Genomic DNA, 24,958 nt, shown 5'->3' with positions numbered 1-24,958 from the left:
ACAAGTATCTGGATATAGAAAACAGATATTCTTATATATTTAGTTCTTTTACATTGAGCTTCATGTATAAACAGGCAAATTGAAGTATGTCATTTCATGAAAGAGGAATGGGCTCAAAGAACAAGGAGCGGATCCGATCCTTTGTCTCACGATCTGGAATTCCAAATCCATCTCCATGCTGGTACATGCATTGAGCAATCCTAGCAAGATTCATTGCAGTTGTTCTAAAATCCTTTGAGAAGGAGCTGTCCCTTAGAATATCTTTGTTCATCTTCTTCCAGGTCTGATCAATTAATTGCTTTATATAGTTTCGAGCATTTTCTTCAGACCTTCCTGACTCATGCATGTAGCAGTGGATTGATTTAAGATAATCCCCTTTCTTGATTTCATCCTGAACAAAGGTTAAAAAAAAAAAAATTGTTTAACATATCATACTAGAACTTACTGACCTTGCACAGAAATTGTATATAAACATAGCTTACAGGTGAAGTTGCCAAGTCATTTGCAAGACGAAGAATTAGCGAAGGCGATTGAATAATAGCAGGATAATTCTTTAAGCATTCCAGTTCCTCCTCCTTTATGGGGTTTGTGATGCAAAAATAAGCATGCATTATTAGTACAGGACCAGTGTTTGTTATCCATGCATTTCTCAGGAACTCATTCAAGCTTGGTGTGTATCTACTCTGGTACCACTTCACTTCCAGTAAGTAGGCTTTACATAGGTTAGCCCACTGAAATATTTGGTACCAAAAAATGTCAAATGTATAAGTCAGTAAGAATGAAGAGGAGGAGATGAGGAATTCAAGATAAATTACAGGCAAGCAACATTTGCTACCTGCTTCCTTATATGTGAAATTATGCTGAAGCCTTGTTCTTTGAGAATATCATAAGCCAGTTCATTCATGGAGTTGAAGAGAGCTAGGAAGCAGATTTTCATGTAGTCAGGTAGTCGCTCTATTGCATTGATGTCCCATCTTCAGAACATGTAACCACAATAAGTATATGCGCCTCATCAAAAATAAATTCGATATTCTATTCCAGTCCAGTCTACCCCCTTGACCATCCAAATAAAGGGGAAAAAAGGATCTAACTTATATACCCTGCTAGTGTAATGAATTTTCACGCTATCAATGTATTTTAAGTTGTCGTAGGAGGTAACTTGTTTAATTTTCTAGGCTATTTATCTTACTTATTATGGACGGTTATCTATAATTATCTTTTAGATGACATGATATTATAAGAATTGGGATAGAGGAAAAAGGCCTAAAGTATGTGGACTAACCTGTCAACAATATCAGTGAAAAGCTCAAGTTCATCCATGGTGCCATAAACATCATAGATGTCATCAATTGTTGTGAGGAATACAGAAAGCTTTGTTGAAAACTTTCGGCAGTATCCGAACTGAGGATTAGGAGTGAAACCAACAGCCCATAAAAAGCCCTCCACCAATCTGTCCCTAACAAAGCTCATCTTTTTAACAAGTTTAATGTTCTTATCCCACCTGCATTATAATCAGATTAAAACATATCTTCAAGTAAAGTTTTCAGGATTGAAAATATTTTAGTATACCAAAATTAAATCGTATTTTGTGTGTATTCAACAGTGTGCCACTTCCAAAGTCATGTCCACAGTGATGGATCTAGCCATGAGTTTGCAGGTTCGATAGAGAAGCATATATAGTTGGATATCCATATCAATACTCACTCTCTCAACTTATAACCTACAATGTCTAAATTCTGTATCTGCCTCTTTAACGCACGCAACGCCATCTCACCTTGACATTTGTTTTAGTTCCTCCAAGTATGTAGCTTGTACCATGTTGTAGTCCAACTTTGCAAGTTCAAGTATAAGAGGATTCATGTTCTCTCTTTTGTGATAAACTTCTTCTATAAACCATCTTGCTTCTAGCCTCTGCATCCTCCAATGTAAAGGCATTTCTAAAGCATGGTTTACTTGCTCAGCAAGATTCTTATCTGTCTTCTTCTTAAGGCTTTCCGTGAGAAAATGAGTGGTGAAATCTCGAGCTATTTCCAAAATGCTTTCACCTTCCATACAAAGATAGCAAGCTTCATACAAACTCAGCAGTCCGTTAGTATCCACAACAAGGCTTGTTTTGAACTTCCCTTCCTTATTCATGAAAGTGCAAAACATCTCTGGAAAAGAAGAAAGGAATCTACATAAGAACAAGCATAAAAACATGCTATCTTATATTAATGATTTTCACTAAGGGAGATCAAAATATAAAGAAGTCAATATACGAAAAGGTCAAGAAAATTCAATATATATAGTAATTATGCAATTTATTTTTACTTATCAACAAAGTGTAATTTTTAAGTGATATGGTGTCAATTAACAACGGAAAATGAACTTTTACTGGCGACTCTCAAAGACTCTTTAGATATTGTCCGACACGTAAGACCATCTCATTTTTCTTGTAGTGCATGCAAGAAGATATGTGCAAAAACTTTATGCTCGCTGCAATTATGTTGTTCTTTCTTTAAAAGAAAAAAAAAATTAATTTATCTTTTTTGGTTAAGTTCTCCTGAGAGGGGGACTAAGTAAACAGCATTATAAATTATTAGATGAAATCGGTAAAAGTAAACGTAGAGGAAATTTTGAAGTACCTTGAGGGACATGATAACCCTCTTGTCTAAGGAGTCGAAATTCTAGAGCTGTAGCATACAAATCTTCGCTCTTCTGCCCATCATTTCTATTAGTAGTATAAATATTAACGTACATTTCCTTCAAAACTCTATCAATTTCTTCCTCAAAGTAATAGGACAAACCAAGTCTTTGCAAAATGTCAACGAGCTCAAGTTGTTCCAATGGGTGGATCGTTTTCTCTAGCATTCTCCTCACCTCTTCTTTTAGTCCGGCAGCTCGTTCATAATGTTTCTCTTCCTGCTTGATAAAGAAGTTGTCCCGTCAGTTGATAATATACACTTAGTTTTCTCACAAGGGTTTAGCTTAGATGCATTGACAGTGTACAATTTTTTATACAACAGGTCAGTGCCAGTATATATTATCCTATTTAGTAACATAAGAGAAGCGCAGTAAATAGCTTGTTAAGGAAATACTTTAAATTGGTTAGAAAATATACAAAGACAGAAGATTAACAGCTAACTATATTTTTTTTCTTAATTCGGACTTACAGCGTAAAATGTAGCTCGTGATTGGACATATCCATCTTCCCAAATGCTAGGTTTGTAGTTTCCTGACCTCCTAAGATCCATTGTTAGGAAAAGTGAGCAACAAATTCAGCTTTTATAGCACATGACAAGTAAAGTAACTCTACGGATTTTACGCCCAGATAATACACTTGTCAACATTAGAATATCAAACCTTAATTTTGCAATAAAAATTAATCACATCCGTGATTACATCGACTCAAGAGCATAAAATAAAGTGAGAATCCGATAAATCTTTTCCCTACTTTTTATTTCAACTCTTACATGCCATGCGGTAAAAAATATACACCCTCCGCATTCATTTACTTGATACTTTTTTCTATGTTGTATTCTATAGACATCATTATTCTAACAATAATTTTCTTTATATCTGTATACGGGTAAAATCGGATCCGTTGAACATTTCGGTTTCCCAGTAAGACAAACTGGACTGGAACGTGATCATAAGAAATCAGAATCTAGGCGAAAAACCTCTTGCATTGGGGATCAAGCAAAGCATCCGCCCTCGTAAGCATCGGGGCCACATCTCCCGGGTCCGGTTTGAATCCCTCAACTTCGGAGAGCACTACCAAATGGCCGAACACGACTAACAAAGAGCCGGGACATCCGTGCCCAGTTGGATGTCACGGCGTAAATCTTGGCCCGTATCAGCAATGAATCAACGATTAGCATAAAGAAGATTTTAATCCTTTTTTAGAATTGTACTTAGGGTGAAACTCCCCTACTATATAAAGAGGAAACTAACTGTTCATTAGGCACACTGTAATACACATATCAAGGCAATTTATTCCAATTCTCTTTGTTGTTCAACGTTTTTATTTCTTGTTCTTAAGTTTTTCATAAGTATAAGCTTGGAATCGAGGGCAGGTTCTTCATCGAACCATCAACTAAGCTCGGAATTACCCTTATAATTTGTTTGGTCATCTATTACGTTTTTCATTTGTTTAATCTAACGCTATTAATCATTCGTATTGAATTAATTCACATATCCTTAAAAACATATATAAATTAATTGTTATCCGTTTTTAAAGTTTGACGTCCACCGTAAGGCTAGGGATAATAGTGGTAATTTGAAACAAATTTCCATAGCACACTCTTTTTACACTTGTTCTTTGAGATTTTAATTTCAGGCCAAGTAAAAATGTCGAACTCTCAATGTGCTCATTTGAGCGTTGATGCTGAGTCTAGCCACCATGGTGAGAACAATAATGTAGTGCCCAGCAACGATGTGCCCCATATTGACCCCAACGGAGTTGCATCTTTGAAATGTTACACAGGCTCAACATGCAGCGATAGCCCAGTTGTAGAACCAAAGCCGCGCTCCCTGCAGAGTTGAGCCCGAACCATCCCGGGAAAACACTCGCAGAAATGAACCGGCCACAAAAAGGCCGGCTAAGTTGAACCCGGGACCAACCTCGAGATAATAAAGATGCTTGAGGAATTGACAAAACTGGTGTCATCAGGAGAAAAGAAAATTGAAGCCAACGAAAAAAACGTGGAGACCTATAACTCCAGGGTTGATCAAATCCCAGGAGCACCCACGTTATTGAAAGGCTTGGATTCTAAGAAGTTCGTCCAAAATCCTTTCCCTCTGAGTGCAGCTCTGAAACCGATGCAAACTAAGTTCTGTATGCCCAAAATTCCAACATATAACGGGACAACGGATCCGAATGAACACGTGACCTCCTACACGTGTGCAATTAAGGGAAATAACTTGGAAGATGACGAAATCGAGTTGGTTCTCCTGAAAATATTCGGGGAAACCTTGTTTAAAGGAGCAATGATATGGTATCACAACCTGTCCCCTAATTCCATTAATTCATTTGCCATGCTTGCGGATGCCTTCGTAAAAGCTCATGCCAGGGCCATCAAAGTTGAGACCAGAAAATCATACCTCTTTAAAGTTAACCAAAGAGATAACAAAATGCTTAGGAAGTTCAGGTCGATGTTTCAAATTGAAAGGATGGATTTGCCCTGGGTTGCGTACGAATGGGTTGTTCAAGCATTGAATCAAGGACTCAACCCCCAAAGCTCTTTGGCTTCACATCAACTGAAACAGAATTTGCTAGAGTACCTGGTGCTAACTTGGGCTGACGTCCGTAACAGGTACCAATCGAAAATCAGAGTGGAGGATGATCAGCTCGGGGGCCCCTCTAGGTCAGTGTATCCCATCAGAACTAATGACAGGTCTAAATGAGATGTCGATCGTGAACCAAGACCGAGAAGAGATTGGCACCAACCGTATAGCGGATATCGAAGGGGTAGTGGATCCGGATGCAACCCAGCGAGGAATGAAAAAAGAAGCGATCGAGGTCATAATAACTAACGACTCATGAGTAAAAATGATTTTGACAGGCAAATCGGGGCCAGAGAGGCACCGAGGTTATCGGAGTATAACTTCAGCATCGATGCTGCCGGCATCGTATCTGCCACCAGACACATCAAAAGATACCAAGTGGCCACGGCCATTGCAGTCCGTTCCTGCCCAAAGATACCCCAACCTGATGTGTAAGTATTATGGCACCCACGACCACAGGACCAAAGACTGCGGGCAACTAAGAGAAGAAGTGGCCCGGTTATTCAATAACGAACACCTCCGAGAGTTTATGATTGATCGAGCTAAAAATCACTTTAGGAATAAGGACTCCAACAAGGAGACCGAGCAAGAGGAACCTCAGCACATCATCAACATGATCATAGGCGGAGTTGACATCCTACATGGGCCAATGCTGAAGCGTACTAAGGTGTCCTTTACAGGGGAAAAGTGAACCCGAGATTACATGCCGGAAGGGACCATCTTTTTGAATGATGAAGATGCTAAAGGCATCATGCAACCGCATAACGATGCCCTGGTAATTTCTGTACTCGTAAATAAATCTCGAGTTGAGCGTGTGTTGATTGATCCAAGTAGCTCGGCTAGTATCATCATATCGAGGTCATAGAGCAGCTGGGTCTACAAGGCCAAATAGTGCCCGCTGTCCGGGTCTTAAACGGATTCAACATGGCATGTGAAACTACTAAAGGGAAAATAACCCTGCCGGTGAACACTTCCAGAACCATTCAAGAGACGAAATTCTACGTCATCGAGGGGGATATAAGACACAACGCTCTATTCGGAAGGCCATGAATTCACAACATGAGGGCAATACCCTCGACTCTACAGCAGACATTGAAGTTCCCCACACTGGGAGGGATCAAAACAGTTTACGGAGATCTCACGGCGTAACCGGATGTTACGTCGTAAATCTCGGCCCGTATCATCAGTGAATCAATGATTAATATAAAGAAAGATTTTTATCTTTTTTTAGAATTGTACTTAGGATGAAACTCCTCTACTATATAAAATGAAAATAAATTATTCATTAGGCACATTATAACACGCATATCAAGGTAATTTATTCCAATTCTCTTTGTTGTTCAAAGTTCTTATTTCTTGTTCTTAAGTTATTCATAAGTATAAGCGTGGAATCGAGGGCAGGTTCTTCATCGAGCCATCAACCGAGCTCGGAATCACCCTTATCATTGATTTGGTCATCTATTACGTTTTTTATTTGTTTAATCTAACACTATTAATCACTCGTATTGAATTAATCCACATATCCTTAAAATCACATATAAATTCAACTGTTATCCGTTTTTTAGGATAAACAATAACATTTGTAACTTCTGCAAATGCAAATTCATTTGACTATATGTCTTGTTCTCTCTAATAACTAATTGGTACATTTCAAGTATATTAATCAATTTTTTGTTCAATCCATGCCAGATACCATACCACGACAATAATAATAATTTCTACTCCTAGACGGCTAGTCCAATTGCGAGTTCATTAAGATTTGAATGTCTAATAGGTACTAGTTCGAGTTTAGGTATTAAAAGGTAAGTATATATCCAACAAGCATAGGGTGCGGTCTATGAGTTTGGCTATGTTAGTTGATATAATACTCCTTTCGTTCACTTTTGCTTGTCCATTAGACTAAAAATATATTTTTATTTTTATTTATTCACTATACTAAATCAAGAAAAAAATATTATTATTTTTTATTTTACCCTCATCATTAACTATTTATTCCCAAATCATTTTTCAAAACTTTTAAAAGTACTATCATTATTATAGGTAAAATTGGAAAATACATATAAGGAATACAAAGTGAAAAGTGGACAACCAAGAACTAACGGGGGAGTAGTAAGATTTGTTAGTGCTAATTATACGAGTCAACCGACAGAGAGTATCAATTGGTACTTGAGCACATTACCTGGTACTCCATTTATTTTCTCAAATTCCGATAGTGATCTCAAGATTCTCAACCAGAGTTTATACTGTACTTAATTAGCGACTTCTTCTAAGGTTATTGAAGGTATTATCAACTTCGTTTTTACCCCCGGATCCCCCGGCCTCCGAATCCGCCCCACGATACTATTCTGCAGTTACCGTCAACTCAAATATTCTGCATCTCTGAAGCTATTCCTTTCAAATCACTGAACTAATCTCCCGAATTCATTTTCATGACTTTATTTCCGTTTCAAGATGTTTTAAGATATTTTATAAAGTAAGTATTACTTATGATTCCAAAATACTAATTTTGTTTCGTAATATTTGATGTTTATAAAAAAAAATAATCATTTATTATTCTTTTCCTTAAAATCCATCCTTACTGGTTCAATTAGTAGAGTGGTAATTTATTGATAACTTAGAATTCTCATATAATTAAAGCTATGTTAAATGACTTTCTTAAATAGTGTACAACAGTCTTAAAATACATATAATATGGACTGGAGTGAATATTATTAAAATACTACATCTTTCGCAAGTTCATGTTTATTTAGGTTAACTTATTGTCACAATAAATTATCCATTGTAAATTTTTTAAGATATCCTATAGTAAGATAACAGGTGGCCAGGACTTGAGATTTCCAAAAAGGTTGGGGCTATGAACCTATGACATCTCATGCCGGAGGAAGTAAATACGAGGTAAAGCAATTAAGAAAGTTATTTGAACTTTTCTCTTATAACCGGAAGTGTAATTAATTACCCCTAAGATATGACCTCGCCGTACTACTCAAGTTGCACAGGACTCAAAACACTAGTAATAAAGCCAGGTTGGTTTACAATTTTCCAAGTAATTAATTAAATAACTAATCCAAGAAAGATTCATGAATGGATCCGAAATGTCTTCACTTTGCATAGCTCTTTCTTGCGGAATACGTAAAGGATAAGCAGTTCTATTGGATACATTCATTTCACAATTTCTCAAGATACTAATTAATGCACAATCTTTGGTTTACAGTTAATGCACAATCTTTGGTTTACTCTCTTAGGTGTTTAAGCTCCATTAATGAGACCAGCCTCAGTTAAAGCCATGGAGTATAATGTAGAGGGTTTAACATTGTCTAAACTAGGGGTACTTATTGGGCGGATTTGGCGGATAATTACACTTAACAGTTCGGCTTATCGATTATCGGATTATAAATACAGTAATTTGGTAGCCATCCAATAAGACAATGAACGGATTGGTATCGGATTAATGATTATCGGGCGGTTTATCGGCTAAACTAAATAAATTTTTTTTGAACAATCAACAAATCCTTTAACATAGGCATGCATTTTAATTCACCCAACACTTTGAATTAAAATGTTACACGGGACTTGTCACTTTTAGTTTGACAGTAATTTTAAAAGGTACTGCATATTAGCACACATTTTGATGTGATTATATTAAATTTTAAAAGATGTTTCTTCTTCCTATATTGTAATTTGAAAATTTTCTAATGGTGATTTTATGGTGCATATGTGACGATAATAAGATAATTATTTTCGTGTTGTAATTTAAACAGTCAAATGCATAGTTCAAACTATATATGTTAGTTTTTGAACAATCAATACCATTAGCATTGTTATCTACAAAGATAATACTACGGCCCAGTGAGGAATTCAATTCATGTCCACTCATAATTCATGAAAAGTTAGAGACGACTGTCACTAGGCATTAGCTACAGACATCAGACAGTTCTATCATTATATGTTACAATTTTGCACGCATTTGTGACTGTTTTGGTTTAAAGAATGTTCAAATTCAACGGGTAGTATGCTGGAAATAATATCATCCAGTGTCTAAATTCTAAGCATAGTAAGATGACATGTCGATGCTTTCAGACTATGCGGGTGAAATCGGACCCATATGCTGGCCCGGTTCCTGATAAAATAAATCGGGTAAGGGACGCGATGACAAGGAACCAGAATCGAGGTAAAGGACTCATCGGGTCAAGTATCGGGAGCACGACGCCTGCCCTCGAATATGTCGAGGCCACGACCCCGGAATCGGTCCAAATCCCAAGAGACTTCGGAGAGAATTATTGGGCAATCAAACACGATTAACGAAAGACCGTAATATTCGCGACCAATCCGGTATCACAGCGCAGATCTCGGCACGTACTGACGGGAATCCAGTAATCAGTTAAATGGGAGATTTTTACCTTTTATAGAATTGTACTTAGGGTAAAACTCCCCTACTATATAAAGGGGAGTCTGATTACTCATGAAACACATTGTAACACGCATCCCAAAGTAATATACTATTATTTTTACTGTTATTCATAGCTCTTATTCTCGTTCACCAGTGCTAGCCATTCTGAATCCGGATCGAGGGTGGAAATTTCATCAAGGCTGAAAATATCCTCCTCACGTGGTTTGAATTTACTATATCTTTATTTTTTTAATCTAACGCAATTTATCGTTTGTATCGAATTAATCCGCACATCCTTAAAATTACTTACAAATGTAATTGTTATCCGTTTTTAGGGTAAACAACGACCTTTTGTCATGTTTGAATCCACTTTCTTAATGCTTGTATAGGATTTTCGATTTAGACTCAATAATATTAACACCGTTCAAATCCCGTGTCAGACACGGTAGCTCCCTTGTCCTTAGTCCGAATCTAAAGGGGCAAATAAAATATTAGATTTTAGATGTATATAACATATATTAAATATTTTTTGTCGAGAAATTTTTTTTCCACTTATTTCAAGTTTGAACACCCTTACGAAAATTCCAAGTTTCACCACTGTTCTAAGCATCACAGCGTAGACCAAACACAGTCAAATAGGCACAGTAGGTTGAAATGCGAAAATGAGCAGCTCAGATTTTTGATTCACGTCGAACTATATTGGAAAATTCTTAGGCAGAATAGACGCTGCTACATTTACTTGATCGTTTTACAAGTACGGCAGAATAGATGTTTACAAGAGGATGCTGCAAACGGACAATCGTCTGGTTAGCTACAAAAGGGGTAGAGAAATGAAAAAGATTGGAGCCTAAAATGGAAAAAATTAGAGTCTAACCCCTTACTTTGTATACAGTTGCTAAACATAATTATGTTAGGTAATAATGAGAAACTCCCTATAGTTTTGCTAGGAAAAAATTCCTTCAGGTTATCACCTTGACCCATTTGTCTTAACAGCCCATTATAATTAAAACCTTATCATTTTTTATACAATTCTGTTTTGGGATCTTAAACCAAAATAGAGCCTGATCAATCCATCAAGAAAATTCTAAGGCAATGCTAATACAGACTTTATAAATGCATTTAAGAATCGAAAGCAGCGAATTCACTAAATGACAAGGATAAAATAAGAAACGCCAGCTTTACGGTTGAAAGTTGCAGACAAAATTGGGTGATCGAACATTAACCTCCAGCTTTAAGAATCGAAGGCAGCACATTCACTGGAACTGTGTATATCGAGAGCTGAGTGTTATTGATGTTTACCCACAAAATCGGATAATAATTGAATTTATACACGGTTTTAAGGATACGTTATCTAATTTGATACAAAACGAGAAATCAGATTAATATTGAAATAAGCAATGAAAAAATAAATACAAACCACACAAGTTGAACAATCTTAGTGTTGAAGATTAGTCACGCTCGAGTCAGAAATGCTTCTATCGATGCCAGAACAAAATAACAAGATAATGAGAACTAAAATTAATAATATATTGCTTTGGGATGCGTATTACAATGTGTTGAATGGATTATCAGAACCCCTTTATAAAGTAGAGGAGTCCTATTCTAGGTACATTTTTATAAAATGTAAAAATATCTTGATTTGCTCATTACCGGTTCCCTGCTGATACGTGCCGAGATTCTCGCCGTAATATCCGTCCGGTCGCGGATATTTCAGTCTTCTGTTAGTTATCCTCGAGCTCGTTCGAGGCTAAGGTCGACATCAGACTCAATTTTCCTTGAAGGCAGGTTTTTCTACCTCGGGTGCTAGCTCGGTGAGACTCGAGGTCGGTCTTCAGTCCGTGGTCGCCATGTTCCTAATCTACCAAGTCAAAATCGAGCTCGACTTCGACCGTATACAGATAGTCCCCTCGTTTTTTCGGAGAATAAATGACGAGAAACGATATGAGTCGTCGATTCTCACTTCGATATATCATGACGTAAGTGACAAAATCATGAGCTTCCGATTCTCACTTCGATAAATCATGACGACGAAATCATGACGTAAGTGATAAGAATAGTTGAAACGTCCCGTTGGTCTAGTTTTCAAGGTATTAAATGCATGTCAGTTAACGGTCGGCCACTTCAGAATGCGAACCGCCGTTTGAGAAAACTATAAATACCCTTTCATCCATTCATTTAGAACTTTTACATTCAAACTTTTGCTCTTGTGCTTTAAGAAACTTCATCACTCTCATATTCTAGTTTTCTGAAAGCTTACGTAAGTTGTCTGCTAAACACACCTCCTCTTTTATCAGCACTTTCTTTTCTCCTCTATAGAAGCAATGGCAAAGACTTCAAAATCCGTTCCTCAAAAAGAAAACCCTTCTTCCTCTAGACCATCTGAGAACGTTTTGCCTGTTGTTACTGAGGAACCGACACCGGAACCCCCTCTAAAGATGTTCGTCCCTACGGGGTGCCCAACCAGAGCTAATTTCAAGGTTGAGAAAACCCCCTCGGTATCGGGTCGGTGCGAGCCGGTCTCCAGATACATATGTTCGGTCACCGACAGTGTCCTCGCCAAGGTCAATGAGGACTGCAACTGGGTCGATAAGCACGTGGTGGTTCCTACGCCCGAGGAAGCGATCACCACCCACGTGGAAGGTTTTTTAAGTGTTTACACTTACCCTTTCATGTCGGGTCCTTTAGATCCAATTATTATAGCCTTTTGCAAAAGGTATGAGGTGACTCTCGGGCAGATTCATCCTTCGTTTTGGAGGATTGTAATTCTCCTTCGCTTCTTCGTGAGCAAACTCGAGGGGTGTCCCTTCACCATCGACCACCTGATGCGCCTGTATAATCCCTGACTCTATTGAGGGGGGCTAATAAAACTTGCTCGACGGGCCAGTAAGGCCTCATTCTCGACCATCGACGAGGATCGGGACGAAGGCTGGTTGGGCCGATTCGTTCGAGTGAAGACCTCAGACTTAATCTCGACCGAGGACATGCCATTTCCTGAGAAATTGAACATGAAGCGTAAGTATAACCTTGCCTTTAGGATTTTGTTTATCATTTTTCTTTTGCCTTTCTTCTTATCGATTCTTTGTGATGCAGCTGTTGCTCGGATGCCGGATGCAGTTCCTCGACTCAAGGAGTGGGTCGAGGGCATCGTGTCGCAAAACCCCTATTCCGAGAGCACGTGGCACGAACTTTTGAAGGGCCGGTGGGAGGCCCGTGCTCACTGTGAGATTTCTCTACTGAGTGAATCAACACTTAGTTTTCTTAGCTGCATTCGCTCTCACTTTTTTCTTCCTTTGTAGGTCTTCCCAAATATGTCAAAATGAGGCCCTCGCCCGGTGATGAAGACATCCTCCTCGAACCATCTGTTCCGAGGCAGGATAAAGAGAAAAATGGCTCCGAGTTCTCTAAACTTGGAGAAAAAAAAAACAAAAAGGAGGCTGGTGCGCAAATCCAAGGAAAGTGCTAGTGACCGGGAGGTCCCAACAGATTCGCTCAATCGACTGAGGGATGAGTCCGAAGAAGAAGAAGAAGCCTCCGAGTTGATGCCCCGCGTGAGAAGCGGTACCGAGTTGCCTCAAACCAGGGTAGCCGATGAGGAGGCAGTGGTTGAGGCCTCCGAACCAGGGAAGGACGAGGCCATTTTGCCCCGAGCTGGGGAGGTCGACAAGGAGACCACAACCAGTACTCCTCGGGCTGAGAAAAATGTCCCAAAAGATGCGCTCGGGGTGATAGATCTTTCAGAGTCACCATCATTCACCGACTCTATGATAAACGAGGCCCAGATGCTGAAAGGACGCCCAAATGAGGGGCCTCAAAGGGCGACAAATTCTTTCAACAACTTCTTCGATGGCTTAGATTCTACCGCCTTGGAGGACGTCACCGATTTAGATGACTTACGGCTACCAAAGAAGATGTCGCCTTCAGGAGTATGCGGATCTTCTTCGAGTCCGAAATTAGTATACCGGTTCCCAACCCCAGTGCAGATCTTGACCGGAAGCGGTCAATCATCATATCTATACCGGAGGATGCCCGGGTTCTCTCCGCCCCCATGGGGGTTGCCAGCTATCTTCGATGCCTGGTGACCAAAGAGGATCAGGCCAAAATAGACGAGGTGGAGGCCCCCTGTTTTTTCAACGAAGCTAAACAGGCGTTGAATCGGGTAACTTCGAATGTGTTTTTATTATGTACTTAGATTAAGTTACAAACAATCGTAACATTCTTCTTTGTGTTCGCAGGCCTCGGTGCTTCATCACGAAATTTTTCTCCGATATCGGGAAGAGTTAAACCAACACGAGGCCGAGACCCAGGAGCTTATTGAGAATAGGGATGCTTACAAGCTTCTTAGTGTGAAACTCCAGGCCAAGTTAGAAGTGGCTCGGAAGGAGCCTGCCTACCTAGTCAAGCAGGTAAGACAAGCATTTGAAGTTAGTGATGATTATTTAGACACAGTGGCTAACGACCCGAACCCGCAGGCTCAAAAGAAACTTAACCATATCGAGCAGCTCCGGGCGGAGGTGAACACGGTGAAAGCTGAGGCCGAAGAATGGAAGAAAAATATGGACCGCCTGGCCTCGGAAAAGGAGACTGCCCATGCACAGTTGGCTTCGACCGAGGTCGAGTTTCGGGCTGCAAAGGAAAAAACCTTGGTACAGGCCAAAAAGATCGAGGAGCTTCAGTCTTTGTTGAACTCGGCTGTCACCGGTCAAGAAAATCTGGCCAAGGATCTTGATGCGGCCAAGTTAGAGGTTGTCGTGGTCATGGCCGAGGCCGATGATAGGGTGGCTCAGCACAAGGCCGATGCCGAGGTGACTCAGGACCAAGCGAGGAATATGGTGAAGCACGCGAAGTGGCAATCCCGAAGGGAGGCCTTCGAGGGAGTCCATGCTTGGGATTTTGATTTATTGGCTGAAATCGGCCTTTGTAAAGAATTTGTATCGGGACTATTCACCTCTTGTAAAAAGAATTTTTGATATATATATATATAAGGCTTTTTCCCTTTCACAACTTTTGATTTTTTCCTTTGCTTTTTTTATTTGTATTCGCAAAGATCGAAATGCCTTAGCACGAAATAGTTAGGTTATGTTCGAAGGTTCGAACAAACCTTGCCTTTAACATTATTTTGTTTTAAGGCATCATAGGGATTCAGTGTTACCGAAAACTTTTCCCCAAAGTAGTTTAGGTTTATAATTTGCCGAGGGTAGCCTTTAGAAACGGTTATGAAGATTTTTTGAAGGCCTTGTTTTTGTTATGGGTCTCAGACATCTCCGAGCCTTTTTTTAATATAATCGTAGTCTTTTCGAATTCAGGCAATGCCAAATAAGCTTTGTAACTTCGGGTTTTGTTATCCCGGCACGGCCGTAGCCCTTTAATTCGGGAAATGCCAAATAATCTTATGCCCCAAAGGTCTGATGGCTCGGACCGTCCGAGTTTGTTTTCGGGCGGCAGTCCCCGAGTGAGAGTGATTGTTCGAACTCGGATTAAGGTGGCCCTTGGGCTCGATATCTTTAGGGGATCGTATGTAGGAAATTCTTCGAGAAATGTAAGAAAACTTTTAAAGGACAAGATGTTTATGCGCAAGGAAGAGACTTCCTTTCATTTTTGTGCATAATAGTTACACATGTATAAAGGCTTTGTGCTAGGGTCCGAGCAGTCTATTTGGGCACGGTTCATTTGACCATTTGGCCCTTACAATGAATTCTATTGATCGAGACCCTTCAATCTTGAAATCTCTTTCCATGTTAAAGTCGTTTTCCGAGGGTAATGTCCTCTCAGTATTTGGGGTTGATCGAAGAGAGGCCTTGAATGTTGTTGTGATTATCACCGGCTCGTAGCCGATCTTCAACTTTAAGTTAGCATGATTTGTTGGTTGCCTCGTTAAAAACCTTGTCGGAAAACCCATTTGGGACAAAACGGTTCAAGGGAAAAAGAGTGCAACGCATGCTTTCAGACCTAAAATCATGTATCATCCCTTGTTGGTTACCTGTGAGCGTTAGTTTAAAATGTAAATAAAATAAAGAACTGGGTCGTACCTTAGCAGTAATATTGCTTCAAGTGAGTTATATTCCAGTTGTTCGGTAATTGTTCATCGTTCATTGTTCCGAGCTTATAGGATCATTTTTCGATGATCTCGATAATTTGGTACGGTTCTTCCTAGTCCGGCCCAAATTTTCCTTCGTTCGAATTTCGAGTGCTTAGCGTGACCTTTCTTAGTACCAAATCCCCGGTATTGAAGTGTCGAAGGTTGGCCCTTCGATTATAATATTTTTTGATCCGTTATTTTTGGGCGGCCAATCGAACAAGGGCGACTTCGCGCCTTTCATCTAATAGCTCTGGGTTCGTACTCATAGCTTCGTCATTCGATTCTTTTATTGCATATCGGAATCTGGTACTTGGCTCCCCGACCTCGACCGATATCAATGCTTCGGCGCCATAAACCAAAGAAAAAGGGGTAGCCCCGATATTGGACTTCGACGTTGTACGGTATGCCTATAGGACTTCGGGTAATATTTCCTTCCATCTTCCTTTGGCGTCGGTTAACCTTTTTTTACGGTTTTGGAGTATGGTTTTGTTGGTAGATTCAGCTTGTCCATTCCCACTAGGGTGATAGGGTGTCGATAGAATCCTTTTGATCTTGTGGTCTTCATGGAATTTGGTTACTTTGCTTTCGATGAACTGTTTCCCATTATCGCATACAATCTCAGCCGGCATTCCAAATCGGCATATGATGTGGTCCCAAACAAAATCGATGACCTCCTTCTCCTTGACCTTCTCTTACGCCTGGGCTTCCACCCATTTAGAAAAATAGTCAGTCACAAACAATATAAATTGAGCTTTACCGGGTGCCCACAAAATGGGGCCAACGATGTCCATTCCCCGCTTCATGAACGGCCATGGTGACAATACCGAATGCAACAGCTCCCCGAGTCGATGGATCATCGGAGCTTATCTTTGACATTCATCATATTTTCGAAGAACTCCTTTGCGTCTTTTTCCATGTCGATTCAGTAATAACTGGCTCTGATTATTTTTCGAACTAGCGATTCGGCGCACGAATGATTTTCACAGGTACCTTCGTGGATTTCCCTCAAAACATACTCAGTATCACCCGACCCTAGACATATTGCAAGTGGGCCATCAAAAGTTCTTTTGAACAAGGTTCCGTCTTCGGACAAGCTAAATCGGGTCGCCTTGTACGTATGGTCCTCGACTCTTTTGGATCCGAGGCCAGTTTATCGGATTTGAGATATTTCATGTACTTATTCCTCCAGTCCCAAGTTAGGCTCGTCGAGTTGATCTCGGCGTGTCCCTCTTCCAATACCGATCTCATAAGTTTTATGACTTCTCCCGAGTTGAACTCGTCATCTTTGACCGACGACCCTAAGTTAGTGAGGGCATCAGCCTCACTGTTTTGATCCTGAGGTACGTGTTGTAAAGTCCATTCTTTGAACCGATGTAATGTCACATGTAATTTGTCCAAGTACCTTTGTATTCGTTCCTCTCTGACCTCGAATGTTCCGTTGACTTGGTTTACCACAAGGAGGGAGTCGCACTTGGCTTCGATTACCTATGCACCCAAGCTCTTGGCTAGTTCAAGGCCTGCAATCATGGCCCCATATTCGGCCTCGTTGTTAGTCAATTTCACAGTCTTAATAGATTGTCTAATTATATTACCTGTTGGCGGTTTTAGTACGATCCCAAGTCTGAACCCTTTTGTGTTTGAGGCACCGTCCGTGAAGAGGGTCCGAATTCCCGAGGGAGTTCCTGAATTAACCAATAACTCTCTTTCGACCTCGGGTATTAGGGCCGGTGTAAAGTCGGCCACAAAGTCTGCCAAAATTTGAGACTTAATGGCGGTCTGAGGTCGATACTCAATATCGTACCCACTTATTTCTACACCCCATTTGGCCAATCGGGGTCCACGAGAAGTCGTTCTTCTTCTTCAACATTGTGAAGAATCGGTGGCTCTTGTCGGACGACCTCGAAATAAATTGCCCCAGGGCGGCTATTCACCCGGTTAACCTTTGCACGTCCTTTACATTGTCCACGATCGTGATATCTTCGATGGCTTTGATTTTATCGGGATTGATCTCGATTCCCCGATTGGATACCATGAATCCGAGGAACTTACCCGACCCAACTCCAAACACATATTTTTCTGGGTTCAGCTTCATATTGTACCGCTTCAATATGCTGAAGGTTTCTTGCAAATATTTTAAATGGTCCTCTACTCGCAAGGACTTAACTAACATGTCGTCAATGTAAACTTCCATTGATTTCTTATTTTTTCCTCAAACATCCGATTTACTAGGCGTTGGTAAGTAGTACCAGCATTTTTTAATCCAAACGGCATTACGTTATAACTGTATGTGCCGTATTTAGTGATGAAAGAAGTTTTTTCCTAATCACTCGTGTCCATCTATATTTGGTTGTACTCGGAATAGGCGTTGAGAAAACTGAGGATCTCGTGGACGACCGTGGCATCGATCATACGGTCGATATTGGGCAAAGGAAAAGAGTCTTTGGGGCATGCCTTATTCAAATCTTTGTAGTCTACACACATTCTTAGTTTATTCTCTTTTTAGGGACTACCACTACGTTTGCTAACCAATCCGGGTATTTAACCTCCCAAATATACCCTATTTTAAGAAGTTTAGATACCTCATCCTTGATGAAAGCATGCTTGATCTCGGACTGGGGTCTCCTCTTCTATTTAACCGGGTGAAATTTCGGTTCCAGGCTTAGCTTGTGAGTGGTTATCTCCAGCGGGATTCATGTCATATCGAGGTGGGACCAAGCGAAACAATCTTCGTTAGTTATAAGAAATTGAATGAGTTTTATCGTGAGCATGGAGTTTAGACTCGTGCCCAGATATACCTTTCGATCGGGCAAGCTTTCTCGCAATATGACTTGTTCCAGCTCCTCGAACGTCGATTTAGTGGCGTCAAAATCATCGGGGGCTATAAAAGATCTGGGAACCCCATATTCATCATCCTCGACTTCCTTTTGTTTGTCCGAACCAGCCGAAGATATAGATGCCGGTATCACCTCCTCGACCGCGAACATTTCCTTCGCAGTCGGTTGTTCTTCGTAGACTATTTTGACTCCGTCAGTTGTTGGGAATTTCAATGCCTGGTGCAGTGTCGAGGGCACTACCCTTATGTTATGGATCCATAGCCTCCCGAATAAAGCATTATACCTCATGTCCCCTTCGATCACATAAAATTTAGTCTCCTGGATGGTCCCGGTGGTGTTTACGGGTAGCGTTATTTCTCCCTTAGTGGTCTCACATGCCATGTTGAATTTGTTCAGAACTCGAACTGCAGACACGATTTAGTCTTGTAGACCGAGCTGCTCCATGACCCTTGATCGAATGATGTTGGCTGAGCTACCTGGATCAATTAATACACATTTAACCCGAATTTTATTTACGAGTACAGATATTACTAGTGCATCATTGTGGGGTTGCATGATCCCTTCAGAATCCTCGTCATCGAAAGATAAAGTTGCCTTCGGTACGTAGTCTCGAGTTCGTTTCTCCCTAGTGATGGATACTTTGGTGCGTTTCAACATCGGCCCCTATGGGATCGTGTTAATGACGTGTTGAGGTTCTTCTTGTTCTTCCTGTTAGTTAGAATTCATGTTCCTGAAATGATTCTTGGCTCGGTCGCTCAAGAACTCCCGAAGGTGCCCATTGTTGAATAGACGGGCCACTTCTTCTCTTAACTGTCGACAATCTTCCGTTCTGTGACCATGAGTGCATTGATATTTGCACATCTGGTTAGGATCCCTTTGGGTTGGATCGTACTGTAGAGGTCGAGGCCATTTGGTATCTTTGATGTGCCCGATAGCTGATACAATGGCGGCGGCATCGACATTGAAGTTATATTCCGATAGCTTCGGTGCGTCTTTGGACCTGTCGAAGCCATTTTTGGTCATAAGTCCCCGGCTACTTTGACCTCGATCATTTATCCTTTCGTTTCTCATGGAGTTTCGCCCGGACCCTCTGCTTCTCTGATCTCCATTATACGGTTGATACTGATCCCTGTTTGGCCTCGTTTGCGATTGATATCTCTCTTGACTCTGTCTAGGGTTCTGACGGGATAAACAGACCCCGAATGGGCCCCGAGTTGATCATCTTCGACTCTGGTTTTCGATTGATATCGGTTATGCACGTCGGCCCATGTAAGAGCCGGGTATTCTATTCAGTTCTGTTTCAGCTGCTGTGAAGCCACCGAGCTTCGAATATTAAGTCCTTGAGTGAAAGCTTGAACAACCCAATCATCAGCGACTGGCGGCAGATTCATTCATTCCATTTAAAACTGGGACACAAACTCTCTGAGTATCTCGTTATCCTTCGGTTTGTCTTTGAAAAGGTCTGATTTCCTAGTCTCGACCTTGATAGCACCTGCGTGTGCTTTTACGAAAGAATCTGCAAGCATAGCAAATGAGTCAATAGAATTAGGAGGTAAATTGTGATACCATATCATAGCTCCCTTCGACAGGATCTCCCCAATATTTTTCAACAGAACAGACTCGATCTTATCGTCCTTCAGGTCGTTCCCTTTGATAGCACATGTATAAGAGGTTACATGCTCGTTTGGGTCGATCATTCCGTTATACTTGGGTATTTCGGGTATACGGAACTTCTTGGGGATCGGCTTCGGAGCCGCGCTCGATGGAAAAGGTTTTTGCACGAACTTCCTGGAATCCAGGCCCTTCAATACCGGAGGTGCTCCTAGGATTTGGTCTACCCTGGAATTGTAGGTTTCCACCTTTTTGTCGTTATCCTCGATCTTCTTCTCCGCTGATTCTATCTGTTTTGTCAGCTCCTCGGGCATTTTTATGATCTCGAGGTTAGCCCCTGATACGTGTTTGTTCGACCTTTCTATGACCAGTTCATCCCAGTGGGTGACTTCCCGGGGAGGATCGGGCTAAACCCTGCTCGGTGAACGGCTTTGGTTCTGAAACTGAGCTATCGCCGCCTGTTGAGCCTGCAATATTTTGACGATCACTCGTAGACTGATCCCTTCTCCTTCAACGTTTTGCGTGTTTCGAGTTGCCGATCGGGCTCCACCACGAATGTTATTTTCGGGGTCGGTAGGCAAGTTTGCATCGATAGCCAGATATGAATTAGCGTCAATCGGATATGCGATCGGAATTCCAACGGGATCAACAGGTGGTATTTCGTTACTAGGCGCTATGTTGTTGTTTTCACCTTGGTGACCGGACTCGTTGTCAACATTCAAAGGTGTTGATTGAGAGTTTGACATTTTTGTATTTTAGCCTGAAATCAAAGACACTTCAAAGAGCAAGTGTAAAGCAGTTTGTGTTATGGAGATTTGTATCAAATGACCACTATTATCCTCAGCCCCATGGTGGGCGCCAAACTGTTTACCCTCAAGATCGGATAACAATTGAATTTATACGCGGTTTAAAGGATACGTGATCTAACTTGATGCAAAATGAGAAATCAGATTAATATTGAAATAAGCAATGAAAAATAAATACAAACCACACAAGTTGAACAATCTTAACATTGAAGATTAGTCACGCTCGAGTCAGAAATGCTTCTATCGATGCCAGAACATAATAACAAGATAATGAGAACTAGAAATAATAATATATTGCTTTGGGATGCGTGTTACAATGTGTTAAATAAATTATCAGACCCCCTTTATATAGTAGAGCAGTCCTATTCTAGGTACATTTGTATAAAAGGTAAAAATCTCTTGATTTGCTGATTACCGATTCCCTGATGATACGTGGCGAGATTCTCGTCGTAATATCCGTCAGATTGCGAATATTTCGGTCTTCTGTTAGTTATCCTCGAGCTCGTTCGAGGCTAAGATCGACACCGTAAATTTATGTATTTTGCCTTTAATTTAAGTTATTTGCATTCATAGTATAAATTTGTATGCACTATCAATATAATTTAAACACGTGTTACTAGTCTTTCGGGTTTTCATTAATGCTTATTGTAAAAAGTTACATGTAATAAACGTTTAAATCAACACATAAATGTGTAAATATTTCTACAACATCATGCATCGAACTTAATTAAATCCTACTTATTATAGACAATTACTTGTAATTAGATTATACGTAACATGTAGTATTTGTGAAAAAGTTTACACTGTTAATTATAAGATAAATCCTTTATTTAAAGAACATGTAATCTACCTTGTGCAGACGCGTTTAACAACTTTAAGGGAGAGAAAGGATGTTTTCTAGAGAAATTAAGGCAAGATTTAAAGGGATTGATTCCTTGCTAATGTACAAGGCATGATATATTCCGTGGGTTGCCCAAATTCTTCGCCTTCTAGATGACCTCGGGAATGTTCAGGTAAAAAGATAAGGGTATTCAATTTCAAAAGATTGTTTTTTTTCTTACCTACCATACCCCTAATGGATCAACAGTAGTTCTTCACTTACCTCCACTGTAACTTGAGCCTTGGACCTACTGATTACCTACACTGATTATCAAGTTCAGTTGCATACGATCTATTGTCAAAATTGGCTTGTAAGTGAAGTCTAGAATTATAGTATTAGTTTTGAAACTTTACTTCCTGTGTTGATACTTAATTTATATTAATTTTTAACTGGTGTTGGCCTGTTGTATATGTATATATTATTTCTAGAAAAATGTTACTCGCACACCCATATGTAAGGAAATCTTTTTGCCATGCGGTGTCATGTGGCACCCTTTCTAAAGGGTGTCTTTATCACTGATGATTAAGTGGAGGCGTGTCACCGAGCCAGTGAAAGGTTAACCATCCAATAATGTTCTCCAATTTATCTTCTAATTCCTAGTTTTAATTGTACTATAGGACGAGCATCAAGAAGGGAGTGATGGATCGTATGTTAGAGTACTTGATGAAAGAACAACATGGCTTAACTACTGAAGATGCAAAGGCAACATGTTATGGACATGGTTTCAGACATATGGAAAGATCTCAACAAACAGTGCCTCCCACCAACTCCAATTCCATTCTCCTTTCAAAAGACATGTCTCAACATGGCCAGAATGGTTCCTATGATGTACACTTATGATGAGAATCATTGCCTTCCTGTTCTCGAAGATCATATCAAGTCAATATTTTGTGACAAACATGTGGAAACTCGATTATGCACATAATCATGAGTTCTATGACTCCATGAAAAATCTTATCCATAATTCGAGGATAAACAGATGCTCAGGCGCTAGGGTTTCTTTTACCTTAAGTTTTGAATGTATTAAGTCAATAGACTTCTCATATATGTTGATGATGAAAGTGTGAATTGATAGAAATCCTCAGAAATTCAAATCTTCTTTCATGGCTAAAAGGTATTATTATTGTTGCATTGAAGTTAATAATGTCTTAGATCTACAATGAGATTTGAGTTTATATTGCTGAAAGTTTTATGGCCAACCCGTCAACCTACCATGGTTGACTTATCGTACTGGGTGCATTGTTTTTTAATCAGTCCTATTGTACTGGATGTATTACAATCTTCTTTATTTTTGACAATTGAAAATCTTCAGAGAGTCAGTTGGTGCACCATTTAAATTTCGATAACTAATTAGCATCCCCCTTTGCTATTTTTGCCGTGGCAAAGTTCGAACTTGCGACGTGCGCCTAAACACAAACATCATATGTTGTGTTCTTGCTACTGAACCAAAACCGGGGAGCCTGGGTTTTCTTACAATCTTTTGCCTCTAAAATAGGTGCCTATGGTGCTAACCAACTAATTTTCTTTTCTTTAGTTATAATGCTACTACTAGGAGTGCTAACATTATCAGCTGATCTGGAGGCTTTCATGTCAATGATATACCTCATGCCCAGGATAAGATTCTTTAAATAGCAAAATTAATTAAGACTAGTAAATCCGTTTTGATATATTTTGACAGTTAAATACCAATGGACCTCAATTGCTATAAGCAAAATTTTTATACATTCAATTGAAGCATTCCTCAGAACTTATACTCTTAAATCATGAGGGCTATTCATAAACACATTAATAAATCCTAAAAACATAGTTCAGCAAGAACAGTAGTACAAATAAAAGCGCATAACTATTGAAGCAAAGGAAACGAAAGCTTATACCGGAATCGCTTATATGATTTGGCCAAGTTCACCAGCTCCTTTGCGACTTCAAGCTTCGAATGCTCAACCAGGTCATCAACTACCCTCTGCATTGTTGCATTATGAACTGTAACTTTTGAATCCATAGATTTCTTACACAAGTCAAGTGCAAAATCAAGATCATCCTTGTTACAAGCAAAATGAATGAGCATCCCAAATGTTGCATTATCCGGATAACGCTCATTTTCCGCCATTTTCTCATACCATCTTTTCGCCTCCTCCAAGTTCCTATCATCCACAAACATTTTGATTATCGTGTTATAACTCAAAGCATTGGGGATGATGTCTTTCTTCCCCATCTCCTCAAACAACTCAATCGCCTCGTTAACCTGGTTATTCGCAACTAAACCTCGTAATCTAATGTTGTAACTCCACAGGTCAGCAACATTGTTTTTCTTTTGCATCAATACCCACAAATCCTCTGCTTCAGAAAACTTTTTACATTCATGATAAGCTTTCAAAAGCGTATTGAAAGTCACTTTATCAGGTTTAATCCCCTGATTTTCCATCTCATCCATTACACTGACAGCAGAATCCAAAGAACCAGATTTACATAATGCCTTAATCAAAGTATTATAGGACACTACATCACGCTCAATCGATAACTCCTCAGGTAATTCCTGAAACAACTCTCTCATAGTATCGTACTTTTCTGCCCTTACGCAGGCTTCTAGAAGGGCATTGAAAGCATAAACAGTTCGCTGACATTTTAAGTTTGGCATTTCGTCGAACAATTTACGGGCATGTTCATACATTTTTGCTGTACCGTACAAGAGTATGAGGCGGGAGACAAATAACTCATTGCTAATTTCCGGGTATTGTTTTTGGTGCTCAAGAATGTCTTCGATAGCGGAAGAATTATTGTCAAGGCGGCGAATGGCGGTTTGATAGTTGGAGTAGTGGCGTCGGAATTGAGGGGATTCCGATGATTTTTTGAAGTTGTTAATTATAGTTTGGAGTTCTTGTTTTTCGGTAAGTTTAGGTGTGAGATTGGTGGATTTTAAGGAGGTTGTTTTGGGCTTGTCAGTTTTAAGCTTGACGGTTATTTTTTGATTCTCGGCAAAGATGCCGTAAAGCCGGCGATAAAGGGAAGAAGAAGACATGTGAAATGTCGTTAGATTAGAATTTCGTTGTTTAGGTTTAAACCATTTAGGAAACTGGGCTTGCTCTATATGAAGCCCGGTCC

At 40.0% G+C, this 24,958-nt stretch overlaps 3 protein-coding genes across 3 annotated transcripts; 1 reads left to right on the top strand and 2 right to left on the bottom strand.

Moving 5' to 3' along the window:
• Window positions 1-9: 9 nt before the first annotated feature.
• LOC104096311 ((-)-alpha-terpineol synthase-like) lies at window positions 10-3,233 on the bottom strand. Its single transcript, XM_009602669.4, has 7 exons — window positions 3,153-3,233; window positions 2,625-2,901; window positions 1,775-2,153; window positions 1,283-1,501; window positions 836-974; window positions 483-731; window positions 10-391 (listed from the first exon to the last, which is right to left on the bottom strand). Exons 1-7 carry the CDS (start codon window positions 3,231-3,233, stop codon window positions 95-97), a joined length of 1,641 nt encoding a protein of 546 aa, XP_009600964.1. The 3' UTR covers window positions 10-94.
• A 9,805-nt stretch (window positions 3,234-13,038) lies between these two features.
• LOC138905138 (WEB family protein At5g55860-like) lies at window positions 13,039-14,619 on the top strand. The gene is made up of 2 exons (XM_070193644.1): window positions 13,039-13,575; window positions 13,885-14,619. The coding sequence occupies exons 1-2, from the start codon at window positions 13,039-13,041 to the stop codon at window positions 14,617-14,619; spliced, it is 1,272 nt and encodes a 423-aa protein (XP_070049745.1).
• Window positions 14,620-23,702: 9,083 nt separating this feature from the next.
• LOC104096312 (small ribosomal subunit protein mS78 (rPPR3a)-like) lies at window positions 23,703-24,527 on the bottom strand. The gene has a single exon (XM_070193643.1). The coding sequence runs from the start codon at window positions 24,525-24,527 to the stop codon at window positions 23,703-23,705; it is 825 nt and encodes a 274-aa protein (XP_070049744.1).
• Between the last annotated feature and the right edge of the window lie 431 nt (window positions 24,528-24,958).

This window comes from Nicotiana tomentosiformis, chromosome 2 (assembly GCF_000390325.3).
Source record: "Nicotiana tomentosiformis chromosome 2, ASM39032v3, whole genome shotgun sequence".
NCBI lineage: Eukaryota > Viridiplantae > Streptophyta > Magnoliopsida > Solanales > Solanaceae > Nicotiana > Nicotiana tomentosiformis.
The sequence above is the reverse complement of the archived record's forward strand: the minus strand, read 5'-3'. Positions and strand labels throughout refer to the sequence as shown.